Source organism: Drosophila rhopaloa, unplaced genomic scaffold (genome assembly GCF_018152115.1).
Source record: "Drosophila rhopaloa isolate 14029-0021.01 unplaced genomic scaffold, ASM1815211v1 contig_2, whole genome shotgun sequence".
NCBI classification, from domain to species: domain Eukaryota; kingdom Metazoa; phylum Arthropoda; class Insecta; order Diptera; family Drosophilidae; genus Drosophila; species Drosophila rhopaloa.
The window spans coordinates 8,233,616-8,255,619 of NW_025335083.1; the positions used below are offsets into that span (position 1 = coordinate 8,233,616).

The window sequence follows — 22,004 nt, forward strand, 5'->3', positions numbered from 1 at the left end:
TAGATAGATATCTGTTAAATTCTTTCGTCGGTGAGCACTTTTTTGAGTGTTTGACTGAATTAAATTTAAAAAATTTATTTTTAAATATAAATTCAAATAAATAGTTAAGCGTGGCTTCAAAAAAGTAATAAAAATGGCGCTACATAAAGGGAAGCTGGTAAATTTTTCACGTGTGCATAAGGGCTTATATTGTTTAAATCCCTGGCAACTAAGCCGCTGAGTGGATTCCCTTGAGCATAATTTGCAGCTGGCTAAAGCAAATTTGTGCAGCAATCTCCTGCCGGGCCAATGTGTGTGAGTGCCCACCAAAGGGTTCAATTATGAACCGACGACCGCAAAAAGTTGAAACCTCAAAGCGGATATAGTGAGGCACTTGTGGCACACATCGGGGGCAGCAGGTAATTTGAGGCCTTGTGGAGTGTGCTAAAAAATGCAGCCACCAGATGTGCAGGGCTCAGGCCACAAGGGAGCCGCAGCTAAAGCCAGATTCTTTGCGGGATTCCAATTTTTTTTGCGCCGTTTTTTGTCGCGCCTATGCGGCGGCAAGTTTATCGGAAAACGGGGTTATATGGAAAATCTAGCGGATAGTGTTGGGCCCGAAAATGAGGTGGGTTGAGGGCTCATACTCTTTCAATTTCAAGGCTCATTGTGTACGACGGCTGCCTCTCATCATTGGCGAAGCATTAAATTGACTTTGAAACTTTCTACCTGGCAGCTTTGTGCCAAAAACCGGGGCAAACAACAACAACAACTTGAAGAGAACTGAAACTAAACTTGAAATTAATTAACCGCGACAAGGGCGAGGGGCTGCGTGCACCCCACATTTCGTTTACCCCTGCGTTGCCTTTCCCCACTTTTGGGGCACTCACGCACACGAACATAACTCATAAAACCTCTAATTACACAAACAGCTGACGCGGCCATAGACAAAGATATAGAACGTGGGGGTGCCAGAAGGGCATAGTTCCTTTTCTGGGGTGCCAAGAAAGTGCTATTCCCTTTCCCGACTCCACCGCTCGGGAATCAAATAAGTTGAATATTTTAATTTTCCATCATAATTAATGCCCTTTCAACCTTCCATCCCCCGGACTTAGTTTATCCCAGATGATGCGGTTGCCAAAACTTCCCATCCCGCTCCCACGCACACGCCTCCTCTCATTCTTTCTCCCTCTCCCCCTCTGCGACCATCGAGCACGTGTAAATTATTGTGGCTTTCTACGGCACTGATGGCCGGCGCCTGAAAGCATGCTACGCTATTTACATCCAGTAGTTGAGGGCGGAATGAGTGCTTCGAGTTCGTGGCATAGTATGTAACAGGTGGATAAAAGGTTTTTTTCTGTTTCGCTAAATATTGTCATTTTGTCTTCAATAAAGTCTTAATTAAAGTCACCAAACGTTTAACTAGCTTTGTCCGCAATGGAGAGATAAAACTCTTTTCAAAAACATTCCTAACTAATGAAAATTAATCAAAGTTGCCTCCAAAAACATTTGGCATTCTATTTAAGTTTGGTACATTTATGATAATGCATCTTTAATTTTAGCTTATTTATCTTCTAGTTAAACGAACAATCAAATATAACAAAAATATTTAAAAATGATTTAATATTTGTCTTTCAAACTATAAAAGCAAGGACATTTAATTTTACATTTAACTACGCAAGTCTTACTAATTTTTTATAATACTTGCTTAACGACTGTGGTGAACAATTTAAAGTTATTTATTTAAAAAATTGTATATTTATTGCAAAACTTAACAGGTATACTTTTTAATAAACATTTTTAATAATATTACATATTAAGCTAAACTGTATACACCTTTTAGTTTACAGAACATTAAATTAATATTTTAATTAAAGGGTATTATTTAATGCAGAACTCGGCGTGTTCACTTCTATTTATTTTCTGGTTGTTTTGTAGTATCGCAGCTCATGCCGCACGCAGACTCGATGCCGCCATAGCCGCATGTATTTCAATTACTGCATTTCTCGGCCCAATGGTCCGCCCACAGTCGCCCCGCCCTTCGGAAACACCCTACCCCTCCCACCCCTCTCCCCTTGGAGCCAGTAGCCACTGGTTTAATTTGCGCTTCGCCTGCTTTTGTTATTTTTCTGCTTCGGTTTTCCCTTCTTGTTTTTGTTCGACTCGCGTTTTTACGCAAATTCATTGTTTTAATTTACTCAAGTTTGTTGACCGAAAACAAAAACTAATCAATGGCTGGACTCGCAATGGGTGGTTTGGTGGTTTTTGGCGGGGTTATCGAAGGCCTCCGAGGTGACAGACCATCTGCACCTCGTCCCACACTGGAATTGGGTTAGAAAAACCCCGTAGTAGGGCTGACTGTATATATTTTTTAATTAAACATTAACTCAGCTAATGTTTTTGCTGTCATTTTTTGGTGTTCATTTTGTTTTTCAGGTATTTGTCTTTGCGGTCTTTTGCTTTGCGGTAAACAGTTCGCTTCGCTAAGTTGTGGCAAGGGATTTGATATCAAAGGACTAAACTGAGCAAGGATTGGGTGTGTATAGGCAAACCTCAAAAGCGGAGGAGATTACGAGTAAGGGAATTAACGCAAATCGCGTTAAATGAGAAACGGAGTATCATCATCTATTGAAAGGGTACCAGGACTTGGCTTAAATAAATGAAAGAGAATTTATACGAGAAGAAAATGTATACAAGTTTGGGATTATCATTTCGAGAGGTTGGATTTAGATGTATAATTTCTTGATAATTTATGTACATTTAAAATACCAAAACAAGGCTATTCAATAATACAAAATATTCATTTGAGTAAAGTAAACAAATCTATAAATAAGTACATGATAAATATGAAAATATAAAATTAAACTTAATTTTTTTTCTTCCTTACAGATAACATCTAACAACTGAACGAAACAACGATACTAAACTGTACTAAAAATATAAGGATCACAAATTACCAGAAAATTAACCAGAACAACAACAGCTACCTAAGGTTTCTCAAACTCTGAAAACAAATAACTCAAAAAGAAAAAAAAAAACCATATAAGCAAACCAGAAAAAAGTGCAAATTATGTAAATTATAGCAAAGGCAAAACGCAAAGGGAAACCCGAAAAGCAAACGAAAGAGAATTAGTCAAATAGAAACAGCGGAAAAATCCAGGAAAAAAATAATATCTGTGACCGGACGAAACCGGAAATTAAATCTGCAACGCTGAACCAAAGTGGAGAAGGAAGAGCTAGCGGGGCCACAACCACAACCACAACCGCAGCAAAATCCGAGGCGAGTGGAAGGAAAACGCGTGCCAAATATTTGCTCAAAAATACCAGAATAAAATAATAATCAAAGGCGCTCCCCTGAGCGAAACCGAAGAATTGAGAGATTCCAGTTTTCGACGAGATAGTTTAAGTGTTCCATGAAAGCTGCGTCGCATTAAATAATCTGCGGTGGGACTTCAGGGACCTTCCATTGTTGAGCTCTGACCCACACGGCGCATTGTCTCGGTCTTTTGTGCTAATCATCGCTAGTTGGGAGCTCCGGGAGCAGGAGCGCTGGCCAACTATTTAGCCAAGGTGACGAGGCAAGGATTGCCAGGCACTTTGCAGCGCAACCACACCAACACCAACACCAGCACCCACTCTGAAAGGAGGCGGCGGAGCAGGAGGGGCGGGGCAGCCATTCAACCCAAGAGTCACGCGATACAAACAAGCCAAGGACATGGACTCCCCGCTGCCAGCGTCGCTGTCGCTGTTTGTCCTGTTGATCTTTCTGGCGATAATTAAAGGTGAGTGCTCCACGACAACTATTCAGTACTCACGCCACTCCTTTTGAATCCCCAGTCCCGCTTTTGTTTGTCTTCCAGTGCCGTTTATCTTGGCCAACAACTTTCCCTTTTTACCACGAGTTTGCTTAGGTGGTCACTAATTAAATAATTGTAAATATTTAAGAATGCGTTAAAACTTGGCTTGAGTTTAGGGGGAAAGTCCAAAACCCTTTCAGCTTTCATAACCTTTACAAGGGTTGAGGAAATTATTTTCATGTCCATTACCTTTTCTTATTTGGAATCTAAGAAAAAAGAACAAAAAAGTAGACATTAATTGCATAATTGATTTAATTAAAATAATATTCATTAATGAGGAAAGAAATACAAACTCGGAGAAAAGCGAGGTTCAAAGACAGGGTAAAAATGTTTTTATTGGTAAAACAATGTCATGAAAATAAAAGGTTCACATAAATTTGTAAAAAGATAGTTGGTTTATTTTCAAAAAACAAACTCTTTTAATAATTTAATAAATAAATATAATGTACTGTATCAGAAAACGTATAGAATGGTTTCTGTGATGTTCTATACTTTTCATCTATGATTTTGACTATAGTTAAACTTTGTTTTCTGTGCTGTTTCAATCTCGAGTTTAAAGCGAAATTCTACAACATAGTTGTAATACCATACCGGAAAAAACGATTTAATTTGTGAAAGGTCAACAATTATCCATGGATCTGCAGACTTATTACTCCAGTTATACTGTTGATTCTGCAAGTTGTTGAACGTGTCGCCTTACCACAGACTAACATTGGCGTTAACAAGTGCTCGAGATTTTTTCGCTTTTCGCTGAGAGCAGCGAAACTCGAACAAATCCCACTCATGTCGCACTATCAATTTCAAATGCGAAATCTCCTCCACTCGCTCGACCCCTTTCGCCGCGCATAAATCTTGCGGCAAGGTGACACTGCGTGGCCTTGCAGGCTGAATAGCACCCAGCATCCAACAGCCAACACAAACCACCCATCCGACACATTATTCAATTCCGCATCCGATTTTTCAATTTCCTTGCGAGCGTTTTCACGGCGCTTTAAGCAGGCCAAGAAATGCCGGCGGAATGTAAAAGTAAAAGCCAACCTACCACTCGCAAAAAAACACTCAGCTACAGCCATGGCTATATCTATTATATAGGATGGCTGGCTGTGTGTGTACATGCGGGAAATTCCCAGGCAGCGGACCATAAATTCACATGGAGATCGCCCTGAGCCAAACTTGGCCATATTTTTAGTTTTCACTGCTCGCTGAGCTCCGCAATTGCCAGAAAAGCGGGAAAAAGTTGGAAAAAAACAAAGACGCAGACGGGGCAAGTGGATGGGGGTGGGGTGGTGGAGTGAGAGATGCAGCGAGGAGACAAATATTCAAGTAGAAAAAATAGAATTGTCATGCGGAGGAGGAGACCCCAGGAGGCCGCACTTCAAATCCACATTCTTTTCCCCGGAGTCACTCGAGCACTCGCTGGAAAATACACACCAAAAAGGAGTGGAGTACAGGGAAAACAAAGCCCCCCGCCCAAACATTATACACAATATCTGTCTTTTTTAAGTTGCATCGAGAGTTGGGAAGTTCTGTGTGTGTTTTTTTTAGCCGCCCCGGACCGATAAGGTCTCATGTGCCCCGCTTTTGACAAAAATAACAACTTGCGGCTCGGGTCGACGCAATTCAACTCAATTCTTGTTGTTTGCTTCAAGTGTTTTCACTGCCGTGGCGTTCAGAATGCACTAAATTAAGTTCACATTCAGCACAGAACAGGGCAAAGAATTTTCATACATCCAAAAAAAACAGATGTCTTTATGGAGTAGAGCTTTCAAGCATTTTAAGGAGAAAGAAAAATCTTAAATCTCTAAAGATATTTTTTATTTATGTTCATTTCATGTATATCATTGCTAAATGTCCTTTCTAAAATGCCTTTTTGAGTTTCCATGCCCGATTTTTAGCAGCAAACATGTATGGACATACATATATGACATGGAAAAGCAATAAAGCCCACTAGTTGATGTATTATGTATTTGACCATTACAAAATAAAGATCATTATCAAATTTGCCACGAAGTTTCGTTATTTTAATTAAAGAGACTTAACACTTGAGTAGCTTTTAGTGTTGTGGCGATAACAATAATTTTCCGGTTTTATGGGCTCACATTATGCTCATGAAGTAGGCATCATATAATTACAATTAATATGTTAATGTAAAGTCAATTCAATAGATAGCATTTTGTTGAAAATTTAACAATTCATTTGAGCCTGATTGCTTCCTGATGCAGGCCAGTGGAATCGCAATCCAGAAATCCCCAATTTTCCGCACTGGAGTGCTGAGGTTCCTTTTGAAAGACCAGTTTCTTCTTTTCGCCGAAAAGTTATTACTTAAGCATCGCTGGGGGAGTTGGCGGGAAAATCTTTGACTTTGTCTGCGATGTCTGTCCTTTCTTTTTTTTTATTTGGCCACCCACTTCGCACATTCCCCATTCGTTTGAGACTTTGAGATGCCCCGACAGAGACTAATGAAGACGGCAGTTCGCAGTTCGCAGTTCGGGGACTGGGACTTCAGATTGTTCGGCCAAAGACAAATATTTTCAATAAGCTGATATCGGAGTGTGCACTGATTGGAAAATCAGCAGTTGGAAATTGCCGAGCGACGAGCGGGACAGCAAAATACGCTATTTTTCAGCATTCAGCCTTATTGCTTTTGCTTCTTGCCAGTTGGCAAACGCATAAATTGTGCGAAATTCGAGTCTGGGTTGCAGCACCTTGACACTGTCAGCCATTTGTGGGTATATATGGCCGGCCATATATTTTGTTTTAAGACATTTTACGCATTTTCGTACATTTAAATGACATCAATTTCTATTGGATTTGCGTGGCAAAGCTTGGCCGGATATTTTTCGCTTTAATTTGCTCCGGCTTCGCAGCTCAGTCCCATTTCACTCCGAATTCGCGATGCTGGGGGACCAAGTCCTGGGATTACTCGGCCACAATGTATTTGTTAATATCCTTGTTAATATCCTGAGAACTGGCGCAGAACTTCTGCCAGTGAACAAACTTCTTCCATCTTCCATCGGCATGTTTCTGGCTCTGTCCTAAGCCAACTTTCAAACTTGCCACCGTCGGTTCTGCTCTGCCAGGTAAGACTCCTTCTGTGACTCTGAATCTGAATGTGAATCTGAATCTGACTGTGACTTTGGCTTTGGTTAGGGCTTCCGGTTGCAGTTGATCCCCGCTCTCCGCACGCAGAAACAACTTTCAAGGTTGCCGAGGTCCGGGGCGTAGTCGTTTCTGTATCTGTATCTATGTCTGTGTCTGAAACTGTATCTGTTTCTGTATCTGTATCTGTGTCTGCAGACCTGGACAAAAGCAAAGTAAGTTGCAGTGCAAGGAAAACAAGTTTTAGTTACGCGCTCTGCACTTCCGTGGCGCCATCGATGGACTAACCTTGCTCCCCTTATGATTTCCTTCCATTTAGTTAGAGGTGAGAGGCTATTTTACAAATAATTATAGAATATAATAACATTTATTAAAATTATTGGTGTAAGGTATTTCAATGGTAATGGATAGGAAACATTGTTTGTATTTCCCGAATAAAATCTAAATTTGAATAATTTAAAATTTGTATTCACATTTATATTGTTTAATTTTTATTTATTGTTCATTATTTCTTTTGTTTTTATTGAGATGCTTAGATATGAAGTGAGTCTTTATATTTTGTAATAAAACACCAAAGGTTGCATAGATAGTTTAATGAGAATTTTAGATTTGAAGTAAATCTAAGTCTTTATGCTTTATAACAAAACACTGAAAACGTACAAGGATACATATCTGAAATAGATAGCATACACAGCCCAACTCTACCTTACCTTTTCTACCAAGAAGAAGCCTATCTTTAAAAATATTCTGGTTGAATTAACTAATTCTAATTAATAAACCACAACGTTATAATTATAACCAACACCTAAACTAGAGTGTGTCAGCTAATAATTCCAATTGTTTACTCTATAATCACCATGTTTATGTTATCAGCTTTAAAATAATCAGCAAAATCCAGTGTCTAGTGTTTATGTGTTTTTTGACTTTAGAATCGTGACTCACGATCCCATCGCTTTTTGTGGGCGGCACTGCCACAAATCCGCGCCCGTCCTTGGGGGCACCTGTAGGCATCGGCTCCGCCAATCCCCAGATCCGGTTCCTCCTCATTGTCATCCTTGAATGAGTCAGCGATGCCGCCACAAAAGTTTGCAAATAAGTATTTTTATACTGCCAATCCCGGCATCTCTACCCCCTCAGAATCGTAAAAAAATACGAGAGCATGGAGGGAACTTAGTGCCTGCGCCTAAATAACCGTAAACAGCACTCGTGGGCCCCCAAAAAACGGGGGTAGATATTACTGGCGGCATGGGGAGCGGGGCGGAGCAGAAACAAAACTTGATAAGCATAAATTTGCTGTAATTTAACGCATTCAATTACAAAAACAAAAAAAGAAGATGGCGAATGTAAAAAGCGGAGGAAATAATGTAGGGAAAACAGGAAGATAAAATGGCGGAGAGAGGGATTTGAGACTTGAGACTTGCAAGCTGCGCGCGGCGACTTACTTAAAAAAGTCATAAAAACGAAACAAGTAACAGGAGAGGACTAAACGAGGACCGGAAAACAGGATGAGGACACACCTTAGCATACCGCACTACCTCCCATTTCCACTTGGGAATTTCCATTCGCTTTACGACCTTGTATTGGATTCCAACGACATTGTGATTACGGAAAAATTCCTGACTTAATTTCAATCAGCTGTGTTTTATATTGGCTTACAGTCTTGCTTTTTGAAAAATAAAGTCCAAGTGAAATTTTAATCAATTGAATGTCAAACTAATGGACTTCAATTTCAGTTATATATAAATGGTTTATAGTTTTACGATCATAGTCATTATTAAAAAATCATTTTCGCAGTCGCGTTTAAGTGCCATTAACAGACGAACACAATCAAAATCGATAAAGCTTTTATTGAAATTAAGCTATCAATTATGTTTTTTATTTATTTAAATAATACATTTTTCAATTAAAAAGTTTAAAAGACTTTTAATAGAGTATAATTTTCCCTTGATGTTTAAATGATCTTATTTAAAGTCAAATAAATATAAAGAAATTAACTCTGAAATTAATTGACGTATAAGGCACTGTACATCCCACTGCTTGACTATTTGGTACAATCAAAAAAGACTGCAGTAATGATGATGGGAATGATCCGTGAAATAGTTCTCACCCCTCAAAGGGGCAACTAAAGTATCTTTTGGTGTATCTGTATCTCCTCGCCGCGGAGAAGCGGTGGAGAAATTAAAATCACCGGCGAGGGTTTTCTGCGGCTGTTTGCCAGGCACTTGAATGCTGCCCCGATACTTTCATGCACTAAAAGCGTTTAAAAAAGAGAATGTCGGGGAGTTTTGACGGGGCGCCGGCATTCGCCCGATGCCCCATAAAAGGTAAAAAATAATTGTGCCCATGGCGACTGCAAAGCGAATTACAAACAGGCCACCCGAAGGCTCGACGTTCGGAACCCCACTCTCCACCTACTTTTTACGCCCCCTCGAACGGCGTAATGTATGCAGCACAGTGCCGCAGGCTAAAGTTCGACAGGGGGACTAAAAAATGAATTAAATGTTTTTATTAATTAATATTAGTTAAGTTAATTGTGATTTATATTTTGAAGGCCCAACAGAATTTTTATTTATTTTCTTTACCAATTTTTCTGATTTCTATACAATTTATAGTCAAGAATTCATACATTTTTATTTGTTTGTGGACAGTTGTATAAATAGATTTATTTCTTACGTTTAAAAGTAAAAATGTGAATGTGTATCTTATCTTTAAATAGGGTTTACAAAATCAAGACTTTGTTACTGATCTTGAGATCTCAGGTTCTTGGTCACCAATGGTTTTTTAAAGGTTTTATAAACCAAACGACACCTAACTAATTAATGCCAAAGCCTTTTGAGTTTTCTTAGCCCAACTTTAGCTAGAAAAGAGAATCTTTAGCCCCAAATTGCCCCACGCATACGCCACTGGGACAGAGGGAGCAAAACGGCAGCCAAAATGAAAGTGAATGTGGATATATATCGGAGTCAGGGGTCAGGGGTTAGGGGTCAGGGGACGTGGGCCCGATTGACTGACTTGGCTGGGCGGGCTTCTCTAGTTGAAAACCCTCCTGCGGGAGCGGCGCAGTCTGTCGGGAAAACAGACAGAACAGAAAGAAAAACATGCAAATTTCGCTGGTTTGTGTGCGAAGGGGCCAGCAGTAGGGTGTGTGTGGGGGAGGGGGGGTTCGCTGGCCCACAGCGAATTTTACTTTGTTGTGCGTCGAGATATTTGCATAGCCTACACTAGGGCGCCCAGGATCCCCGGTTTTCGGCTGCTGTCTCCATGGTGACATTAGCAATGTGAGCGAGCCGAGGTTTTCATGGGTGGTGGGGTTCCGGCAGTCAGGTGAGTCCTTCTCCTGGTCCAAATTCACATTTTCGGTCCACAGTCCCAGTCGGGGTCCCTTTTACTGGACCACCACCTCCCCCACCCCCATTCCCCTGGGTACGCATTGAGTTGAGTTATTCCGGCGCATAATGAATTGAAATCTGGAATCGAGATTCGCCTTTTCAAGGATATTTGGGGATGCGCATGTTTGTTCCCGTTTCTTTTTTCGCTCAATTCCTGGAAAATGCGAGAGCGGAAAACTCCTCGCTTGAAGAGAGGGAAAGCGAGTAAGAGAGCGATTGCGTGGGTGCCCGGCTCTTCCACTCAAAGTCCAAATCGCAGCCAGTTTCATTCAATAGATTTATCTATATATGTATGTATATACCAATCATCCTGCACATATACAAAAAATATCCACATGTATTTGTGTCTTGGTCGGCAGACAGCATCAAGTGTGTATTTGTACCTTTGCGACCCATAATTGACAGACGGTTGAATTTTTGATGCGATTCCTGGCTGCAGTAAAAAAAAGGGGCAATAGGAAGGCGCAGGAAGTGCGCCAAAAATCCATTTCCCATTCCCACTACGACTGCTGTCAACAGATGCGAAACGCTGCCTTACACTGCGTAATTGTGTTTCGGCAAAAGCGAACAATTGAGATCAAAACGGCGGCCTCTTAATTGGGAAATACTCAAATACACTGCGCGAAAATACTTCATGCATTTCATACTAATTGAATGATTGTTTTCTTAATGTTTTTTCCACACCGACTTAAGTTACCAAAAATATATTTATATTAAAAAGAATTTTTCAACTAAAAAAATAAGACTCATTTTGCTTTTGTTCTAAAGTTAAAAAAAACTGTCAATTTGGAACACTTTTTACTCTTGTTTAAAAACTACAAAAATATCATTAATTTGTAATCAAAACTAACACAAGCCGGTGCTCCCATTCTCCGCTCAAAAATCCCAAATTGATGTGATGTATTTTGATTTGTTATCACCAAAATTTGCTAATCGCGTCATATTTTCTTACTCACAAAAAAAGGGGCTATTATAACCTAATCTAAGTTTATTAAACTAGACTTATACTTTAGTTAAAAAAGTTGTGTATCTTTAAATAATTGTACTTTTTTTCTAAAGAATAATTCAAATATGTACAATAAATAGCAAAATATTATTTTATTTATAACCACATCTAATATTTCTTAAAACAAAAAAATTATTTTCCATATTCAAATTTTATTTTAAAAATCGACCCTAAATAAAGACAATAACGTTTTTAATCAATAAATATAATATATAGTTTGGAGGTCAAGAAGCCAGGAATGGGGATATACATTAAACCATTTTTGTTTTAGAAATTTATCATACATTTTTTTTTTTATGGTTAACATTATCAAAACTAGTAAAATGTTGTTTAACAATATTGTATGGCCTTAAACTTTTTTGTGTAATTTTTATTTGTTTCTTTTTCTGGTGCTACAAGGTCAATCAATTTTATACGTTATCTCACCAAACACCATGAGTCACAATCTTAGTCACAATCTTCTAACTGGGAAATGGGGTTTCCCATTTGTCTGATTTAAATTCTACTGTAAAAAATTGCATCTTTTTATACAATATTTTTAATTTATTTAATGACTATTTAAATACTTACACATATGTAATATTAAATGGCAGAATAACTTCCGAATGGACTAAAAACAATATTTTTTAAAAAATGTGTTTTTTAAATAATGCTGTTATTTTTTTGTTGATTACAATTTCTAAAAAAAGTCGCTCGCCGGCCGGCCATGTAGCTATCACCAAAAAACTAATCTTTGAACCTTTGCGAGCGACCCCTTCGTTATCAGGCGCCTATATAACTGTCTGTTTCTGATGCGGAAGAATCAGTTTTTCGACAACAATGGAAAGAATAGTGTGGATTTGCTGCTTACTTGCGGCTGGATCAACAATAATTAGTTGCGCCAATATCACCCCAAGTGACGCGATTCTAAGTTTTATACGACACCGCATGAATTTTAGTGCCGATCCTTGTGAGGATTTCCAGAATTTTGCAACTGGCCAGTTCGTAGAAAAGCACGAGCAAGATGATTGCTATTCCAGCGAATGCGCTATCAAGCACAAATACCATGGTAAGCTTCAGCACCTGTTCGACCTGCTAAAGGACCGAGTCTTCATCGACGAACTTTCTGTGGAGGAGAAGGTGTGGCGTTACTACAACACCTGCCTCACAGCCCCCGAGAGCACTCGCTCGGCAAGGCACTATTTGGAGCTGGTTTCACCGGGCGAGAATTTAACGTGGCCGTCATTTGTTCCCCAAGGAAGTCAGTGGCCCAAGCAGGAGTTCCAGTGGCTGGAGACCTTGGCAATCTTGCGAAGCTATGGACTGGTGAACCCTTTGATCAGGTTAATGATAAATCCTGATTTGGGGGATAGTAACAAGTTCCGTATAGGGATTTTCGTTCCGCTAACCGAAGAATTAACTGATGTGTCTGAAGTAAAGGACCTGTTGACCAGCATCGGAGTCAGCTCATTCCGGGCAGCTCCTCTGGCAAGGAGCTTATTCAAACTGGACTCTGATCTTAAGGAGCTGGCCAAGATAGAAGGGAATGCTGAATATCCTTGCACCCTGGAATACCTTCAGAATCGGACAAATCTACAGCTGGACAAGTACCTGCAGATCGTCTTTGGCCGCTCCTTTGAGCCCAGTTTCGAAGTGGTAGTGGAGAATGTAGAATACCTGGAGGGTATCAACGGGGTCGTAAGCAAGTACGACTCTGAAGTGGTGGCCAGTTATCTGATGATCCGGTTTCTTCGCTATGTATTTTCCTTGGAAGGCAGTGGTCCAGAGAGTGATCGCGCCAAATGCGCCGTTGGCGTCGCATATCAAATGGAACTAGCCAGCGATCTGCTGTACAAGAACCATTACCTGGGACACGGAAAGCTACAGAAGTACACCGAAGAAGCTCAGCGGATCTTCGAAGCTGTGAGCCATACTTTTATGACCAGGTTGGAGGAGAACCACTTGCACCTGGCCAACAATGAAACCGCTGCTCTGCAGCAAAAGCTGCTTGCCATGAGCGTGACAGTGGGCAAACTGCCCAACAATGTTAACCATCGTCGCTTCGTCGCCAATTTCTATGACGATCTGGAACTGGAAACAGATTCGGATTTCGCAAGGGCTCAGCTTGAAGTTCTGAAGCACCGATCGCGCCGAGTTCTAGAGCAATTAAATGGGCCTGTTCCCAAGGGAAGTGGTTTCTTTCTGCTCACCGATGACCTTCCAGGCTATAACCCTAGTCCAGATTTCGACACTAGTGGCAACACCATCGTCTTGCCATATGCTATGCTGCAGCACCCGTACTTTGTGCCTGAAAGTCATGACGTTTTCAAGATGAGTCTGTTGGGATACTTACTAGCTGGCGAAATGATGAAATTCTTTATGCCCAGCAAAATAATGTATGATAGCCAAGGAAACATACCAGAAACTTACCAAAACATTTTAAATGAAAACCAGGAATATATCGACGCTATCGCCTGTTTAAATAAAACTCACTCAAATGACTTAGAGTATCTAGCGATTGATGTGGAGAGCCTAAGACTAATCTACGATACCTACTTCGGACCCCACTCCAAATTCGAGAAACAAGCTGCATTCACGACAACACCGATAAAGAAGCTGTTCCTCCTCGGCTTCGCCCATAATTTCGTGGGAACCGAAGAGTATTTGGTTTACGATGGAGTTGACTCGGCAACATTGCGACTGGAGCAAGCGGTGAAAAATCTTCCGGCTTTTGGTGAGATCTTCAGCTGCTCGACCGCCACTCGGCTAAATCCGGAAGAAAAGTGTCATCTCTGGTAACGAAAATATGGGACAGCACATTTTAAATAAACAAATTAAATGTTCAATATATAAATTAAAATTAAAATTTTTATTATTCCATTTCAATAGTAACTTCTTCTGATATTTTTTGTAATAAATATCCAATTTGTTGTCACAAGTTTTATTTTATTTTCATGGAAGGGGATCACAATCTATAAGTTTTTTATTTGGAGATTACACCATAGCATATATGCCTTATCAGCTTAATAAACAAGCAAAGCATCTATTATTTAAAGCTCGCCTTGAAATTGAGTGCAGTAAAAGTAATGTCAAAATGAATTTGGTATTAACAGGTCAATTTTAATCAGTTGAATATGAATTGTTGATTGTTTATTGTTTTTAAATGCCTCATAAAGTGAAATCGTTGTTTAAATACTATACCGAATGTATGAGTCATGGCTAACCCAATACTTATCACTAAAATTAGACATTGGGTTGCTGGAGCAGGGAATTTTGCGTCTGCTGCTATTAATTGATTATTTAAAGATTACACTTGTTAGCGTTGCTTAAGCGTCTCATATTCTCCTACACTCAAAACATTTTCATCTTCGCCTTTAAATTTAATAAATAACCTTTTGTTCTGCTATATATTGGCAATTTTTTCACCTAGAGCTTTATTTAACTTTCTTCAAACCAAAACTCAATTTTCTTAAAACAAGAAATTTATGTTTTAGAAAACACCCTGAAACAAGAAAAAATTCTTTAATCAAGAATATACTTAAATAACATTATAAAAAAATTCAATTGATTAAAAAAAAAAATAAAGTTTTATAAAACTTAAAATAAAATTAATAAAAAACAAACTATAAGGATTTCCTTTTTTATCATGTTATTACATATTAATATTGTATGTAATTCGCAAAACAATTTTTAGACATCACAATAAAATTAAAAAAATCAACATTAAAACTATAAAAATCAGCAATACTTCTGTGCGTTATGATAATTTATAAAACTAACGAGTTTACACTGACCCAAAGAAGAAGAAAAATAAGTATTTTAAATTATTTATAAAGGAAATATGTTGAAGTGTAGAGATTTTTTCCGGTGCTTATGCTGTGAAGAAAAGGGTGGAGAGAGCATTTAGTAGACAGCGATAAAGGTCGAGATTCGTGGCACAATTGTCATGGCATCCCGCAAGCATGTCAAGGATGTCGCCGCCATCTCATCGTTGGCCGTGTCCTCAGGTTGTTATTGCAGGTGCATCGCCACCGAACACCAGCCCCACCGCCCTTTACCCTTCCGACCAAACTAAAAGCCAAATGGCGCTTGTCGCATCAGTCGCTCGTTAGTCAGGCGGGGATTGCCGGCAGCTTAGAGGAGCATCATCTAATCGACATTGACGTGGCAGCGACGCCGGAGCCTCTGCTGCCGACATCGCCCTGACTAAGTGGTGAACAATGAGCCTCCCAGAATGTGGCATCCTCTCGCCTGCTTTGTTCCCTCAACTTGCTGCCTACTTGGCATTCATGTGGGATCCAGCAATATTCCGGGATGGTCACTCCTCACTCCCCAAAAAAAAATGATCGCTAGGGCAGTAAGTAAATCGGCCTTTAAAAAGCTGTTTGCTTTATTCTAGTTTTTTATTGAGACATTGCTTTAAAGTCATCATTAAAAGTCATCAAGAAAGAAATCCACTAAGTTTAAATTTGAATTATCTTCTCTAATTTATTGTTGCTCGAAACTATTTTATTTTGGCTTTGTAGTAGGATAAGTCACTGACTATATATATTAGTATGTACGAGTATACACAGTTATGAATATGTTTTAGTGGTATAACTCTATTATTTAAATATTACGTTAATAATCGTTAGTACTTAGAATAATTAGCTTTTATATAGTTGCCAATCTGGCAACTCTGAAATGTTAAATATCGGTGCTGATCGCTGCCAACTTCGCGTTGTCTAATGTTAAAACCGACGCCATGTAATTTAAAAGCAATTGCGCATAAGAACTAAGAGAGAACGGTCAAGTATAAATAAAGTGTAATTAATATTAAACCCCGTTTGTGCTACTATAAACTTCAGAAGTGGTCCTGACCCATAAAATGGATCTAATTGATGCACAGCAATTTACGGTCGTCCAGCTAAAGAGGTGGTTGGCGGCGCTGAACTTGCCAACCAGCGGCAACAAAGCAGAACTTGCAGCACGGCTGAATAGCGTGGACTCCGGGATTCGTGGAACTCGTCCACAAACCCCATTGTTGGAAAATGATGATATACTCCAGGAGTTGGCGCTGGATGACGACTTGGGGGAGAATTCCTCTGTGGAGGATGCCGATCCTAGGTCGGAGCTGATTTCTGCAGCAGCTACAAGGCCAAAAGGAGACGAGTGGTTTGATGTAGCCGACGGAGTATTGTCGCTACAACAAATACGAGCTGAAATTGAGGCTGGCAAAAAAGAGCTCCAGAACATTCTGGCGCAAATAAGAGACGCGTCACAAGCAGTTGCCAGTGACGTCATCAACAACGCAAAAAACTGCAACCAAGCAGTGGTAGCCGGAGAAGTCATGCAAGCAGTAGTCGGCGAAAACGTCAACGAAGTAGTTGGCGAAAAAATACCAAATACCGATAAAAGTGCCGATATTGATATTGGCACTGATATCGATGTCAACAAGGGTGTTGAACAGCGACAAATGGCAGAGGTAAACAAAGGACTTCAGTCGACAAACTTTTCACTTTCTTTGGCCAAAGAAATCATCATGGACTATGATGGTTCATCGTGCGCAAACATTTGGACTCAGCAAGTACGAAACATTGCTGATCTGTACAACCTGGATGCAGTGGGCGTGAAAATAGTGATTGTGTCCAAACTGAAGGGAATCGCCCAGCGTTGGTTGCACGCAAATGCAACGCGCATCATGGAGCCAGCAGAGAATCTGTTGGAACAGCTGATCTTAGCATTCAGTGATAAACTTTCCAAAGCAGAAGCCCGGCGCAAATTTGAAAATTTGAAGTGGCACCATACCGAAAAATTCGCGGTATACTTTGAAGCTAAGACAATGCTGGCAAGCAGCATCAACATCGAACCTGACGAGTTGGTTGACCAGATAGTCGAGGGAATACCAGCACAGAATTTGCGTGATCAAGCCCGGATCCAGTGTTTCACAGATCCTATGCAAATTCTGCGTGCGTTTGCTGGTATCCGTTTGAGCAAGCCCAAGGAGTTTGTTTCGAAGGTGATAACTACAAATCGAAGCAACAACGGAGGACTCCGCTGCGCTAACTGCAACGCCAGAGGACACATCGCCAAGGATTGTCGAAAGCCAGCAAGGGAGCCAGGATCTTGCTACGCTTGTGGCAAATTCGGTCACTTTGTAGCCCAATGCGAAGAGAAGAAGGGAAATGCTGAAAACAATTATGTAAGGTATTTTAACATTCATTTTGACAGGCAAATAATATCTCCTATGGTTGCAGCATGCATCCTAGACTCTGGCAGTCCTATTTCATTAATTAAAAAATCTTTGTTGCCCACTGAGGCCCAACTACAAGAAGTCACCGAACAGTATTTTGGCATAAACAAAAGCCCATTGAAGATATACGGAAAAATTTTATGTTTTGTACTAAAAAAAAGAATAAAGTGTTATTTTAATTTAACGGTTGTTGCCAATGAGTCTATGATTAATGATGTGGTATTAGGTAGAAATTTCATGCAAGCTTGCGATTTGAATTTAGATTTAAGAACTCTAAAGATGATAACAGTAGAAAATGTATCAAAACATAACCCAAAGCAGCCTACTAAAGATCTGTCACTGCATATTGCTGAGATCAGTCATAATATTGAGTGTTTGGATAATGATATAACTGAAAACGTTTTAGAATGGTCAACTGAAAGTTTAAAAGCAGAGCACGCAGTCGTTAAGAATCACCATGAAAAAATAAGGCAAATGGCTATGAGACAAAACAGTGAAACAACAGGTCAAACAGTTAAGCGACGAGAGAGTGAAACAACAGGTCAAACAGTTATGAGACGAGACAGTGAAACAACAGGTCAAACAGTTATGAGACGAGACAGTGAAACAACAGATAAGACAGTTATGAGACAGGATAGTGAATCAATAGAACAACCAAAAATAAAACAAGTCAATAAAAATACAGATGAAACGATGATAAAGGAACAAAAGATGGTAAATGTAAAAATGCAACTAGAAATCGACGATTTTGAAACCGAAATACTGAACATTGACTTTACAAACGATGAAACCATTGATTTTAACTGGGACAAAAGCACAACTTATCAAATACAATGTCGATTCTTAAGAATAATTGAAAACAGCTATGTGAAAGCAATTAGACCTGAAAAGCCTAAGATTAGAGCAGAAATTAAATTATGTTTAGAGAATGCAAAGCCTTTTAGTTGCAGTCCTCGACGATTATCATATACAGAAAAGGATAAGCTACAAAAATTATTAGATGAATATTTGAAAAACGAAATAATAAGACCAAGCGAATCAGAATTTGCCTCTCCGATAGTTTTAGTCAAAAAGAAAACAGGTGATATTAGACTATGTATTGATTATAGGAAACTTAACAAAGCACTGCTAAAAGACAATTACCCACTTCCACACATAGATGATTTATTAGATAAATTAGTTGACAAAAAAGTATTTTCAAAGTTAGACCTAAAAAATGGATACTTTCATGTTTTTGTAAATGAAGAATCTGTCAAATATACGTCCTTCGTAACTCCACTAGGACAATTCGAATTTTTAAGAATGCCAATGGGTATAAAAAATGCACCGGCTGTTTTTCAACGTTTTGTTAATAAAATTTTCGACGACATGATTAGAGCCAACAAAGTAGTAGTTTACATGGATGACATAATGGTTGCCAGCAAAAATGTTAATGAGCACTTAGAAACGTTAGAAGAAATTTTTAAAAGGCTTACTCAGAATAGATTGGAACTTCGTATGGATAAATGCGAGTTTTTAAAGTCAAATATAAAGTATTTAGGATTTTTAATCTCTGAAAATGGTATTAGAGCAGATGATAAGGGCATCGAAGCTGTGAAAAATTTTCCAGTTCCCTCAAAGGTTCAGGCAGTGCAAAGTTTCTTGGGACTTTCTTCATATTTTCGAAGATTCATAAAGGATTTTTCTACTATGGCAAAGCCATTGTACGATCTTTTGAAAAAGACAAACCATTTCGATTCGAAGAACAAGAAATGAATTGTTTTCTAAAATTAAAAGAAAAGCTTATCGAGTCACCTGTATTAGCGTTATATAATTACAAAGATGATATAGAATTACAAGTGCTTTAGGGTTTGATGCGGTGCTTCTATAAAAGAAAGACGATGGCAAATTACACCCGGTATTGTATTTCTCAAAGCGTACCACCGCAGATGAAGCTAAATTGCATAGTTTTGAACTCGAAACTTTGGCAGTTATATATGCTCTTCGTAGATTTAGGATATTTTTGCAAGAAAAACATGTCAAACTAGTAACAATACAATCTGTTAATCTTAAGTTAACATTAAATAAAGCGGAACTTAATCCATAGATCTCAAGATGGGCATTAGAGATGGAAAATTATGATCTTGAAATATGTCACAGAGCTGGGAACAAAATGCAGCATGTTGATGCCCTCAGTAGGTATAACAGTATTCTAATAGTGGAAACCAACAGTTTTGAAGAAAATTTAATCATCTGTCAAGGAAAAGATCTAAGAATTAAAAAACTTAAAACCATGTTAGAAAAGACAGAACTTAAGTTATTTGAAATGAGGAATGGTGTAGTATACAGAAAAGCGAATGATAATAGGATACTATTTTACGTACCAGAAGAAATGGAAGATCAGGTATTATATAAATACCATAACGAAATAGGGCACGTAGGAAGGGATAAAATGATAGATATAATCTTAAAAACGTATTGGTTTCCGAGTTTAAAAGAAAAGTGTGTATCACATATAGAAAATTGTTTAAAATGTGTAGCGTTTTCACCAAAATCAGGAAAGGGAGAAGGCTTTTTGCACAGTATCCCCAAGGGAAACAAACCGTTCGAAGTAATCCATATTGACCACTATGGTCCAGTAGACTCATCAAGAGCAAAGAAACATATTTTCGTTGTAGTTGACGGATTTACGAAGTTCGTCAGACTGTATTCAACTAAGTCAACGAACACTAAAGAAGTAATAACAGCATTAAAAGATTACTTTAGAGCTTACAGTAGGCCAAAATGTATAATTTCGGACCGTGGTAGTTGTTTTACGTCTAAGGACTTCGAGGAATTTATGGAAGAAAATAATGTTAAACATGTCAAAATAGCCACAGGCTCACCGCAAGCAAATGGTCAAGTTGAGAGGATTAACAGGAGCCTTGGACCAATGATCGCGAAACTAGTTGATCAAAGTAAAGGTGTATACTGGGATAACGTTATAGATAAAATAGAACATGCTCTCAATAATACATTGCATAGAAGTATAAGACAACTTCCGAGTAAGATGCTTTTCGGTATAGGACAAAAAGGAAAAATAATCGATGAACTTAAGGAAAGGCTAGAAGATATAAATGAAAATCCAAAGTCAGATAGTTTAACACAGATAAGAAAACAAGCGGTGACTCACCAAAAACAAGTTCAAGATTATAATGAGAAGTATTACAATAAAAGTCGAGTAAAGGCTAAGAGTTATAAAAAAGGAGACTACGTAATGGTGAAGAATTTTGATGCGACTGTTGGTGCTGCTAGAAAACTGATTCCCAAGCATAAAGGACCTTATATGATTGCGAAAGTGATGCGCAATGACAGATTTTTACTAAAAGACGTCGAAGGGTTTCAATTAGCACATAAACCTTACATAGGTGTTTGGAGTGCGCAGAACTTAAGACATTGGATAAGGAATAAAAGTAAAAAGTAATAAAAAAACATATAGTTTAGAATAATATGAAAATATTGTACATAGATATGCATTATTTGTAAAAAAATCTAATTTTGATCAGGTGATCAACCGGTCAGGATGGCCGAGTTGTAGTAGGATAAGTCACTGACTATATATATTAGTATGTACGAGTATACACAGTTATGAATATGTTTTAGTGGTATAACTCTATTATTTAAATATTACGTTAATAATCGTTAGTACTTAGAATAATTAGCTTTTATATAGTTGCCAATCTGGCAACTCTGAAATGTTAAATATCGGTGCTGATCGCAGCCAACTTCGCGTTGTCTAATGTTAAAACCGACGCCATGTAATTTAAAAGCAATTGCGCATAAGAACTAAGAGAGAACGGTCAAGTATAAATAAAGTGTAATTAATATTAAACCCCGTTTGTGCTACTATAGCTTGTTTCCATTTATCCAACCATTTATTTTTTCCCATTTCTTATCAAACTGTTTCGTATCTAAACAAACGAGCTGCTCCTGACTTTGGCCATCAGTCTCCCAGCCACATCCTATATATTTTGTATTATTCTGCAACGCTGTCCGGATTTGTGGCTTGATTTATAGTTGTTCCACAGCGAAATCTGGGTCTCTTCTGTCTCTTCTTCGTGGCAATAGATAGCGACATTGTCCATTAAGAAAATAGACGTAGAAACAGTGAGCCGCCCTCACAGCCTCACTCACACCAATGCATCACGCGCAGCATGCATGTGTTGCTCTGCGGCGCACCTTGGCCCCTTAATGTATGCAATAAAGCTCAAGTGTAGACCGTCCTCAAACCCACCGCCCACTATCCACTATCCCCCGTCCTTTGGGCTGCTCTTCTCTCTGGTTTCGGTTTTGGCCCAGCTCAGCTCGAGTTTTTTTGCAACACAGAAAAAAATATTTGAGGAGATCCTTTTGCATTTTGTATCTGTACCAGGTATGTAAAACTTACGAAAAGGACTAAGGCTATGAAATAAAATTTCGGTTTAAAAAAAAAGCAACGAAAATAA

The 22,004-nt window shown here is 38.9% G+C and overlaps 2 protein-coding genes across 7 annotated transcripts in view; both read left to right on the forward strand.

Annotated features, from left to right (window-relative positions):
- LOC108042861 (neuronal acetylcholine receptor subunit alpha-7) overlaps window positions 1-22,004 on the forward strand; it is a 120,873-nt gene that overhangs the window by 13,823 nt on the left and 85,046 nt on the right. For all 6 annotated transcript variants that reach the window (XM_044460334.1, XM_044460332.1, XM_044460331.1 and 3 more), the window contains exon 3: window positions 2,869-3,761. In XM_044460334.1, the coding sequence (XP_044316269.1) occupies window positions 3,695-3,761 (67 nt within the window). In that variant the 5' untranslated portion in view covers window positions 2,869-3,694. The remainder of the gene's footprint in view (window positions 1-2,868; window positions 3,762-22,004) is intronic.
- On the forward strand, window positions 16,085-19,214 carry LOC108042988. The gene is made up of 2 exons (XM_017121518.2): window positions 16,085-17,490; window positions 17,546-19,214. The coding sequence occupies exons 1-2, from the start codon at window positions 16,177-16,179 to the stop codon at window positions 17,555-17,557; spliced, it is 1,326 nt and encodes a 441-aa protein (XP_016977007.2). The 5' UTR covers window positions 16,085-16,176; the 3' UTR covers window positions 17,558-19,214.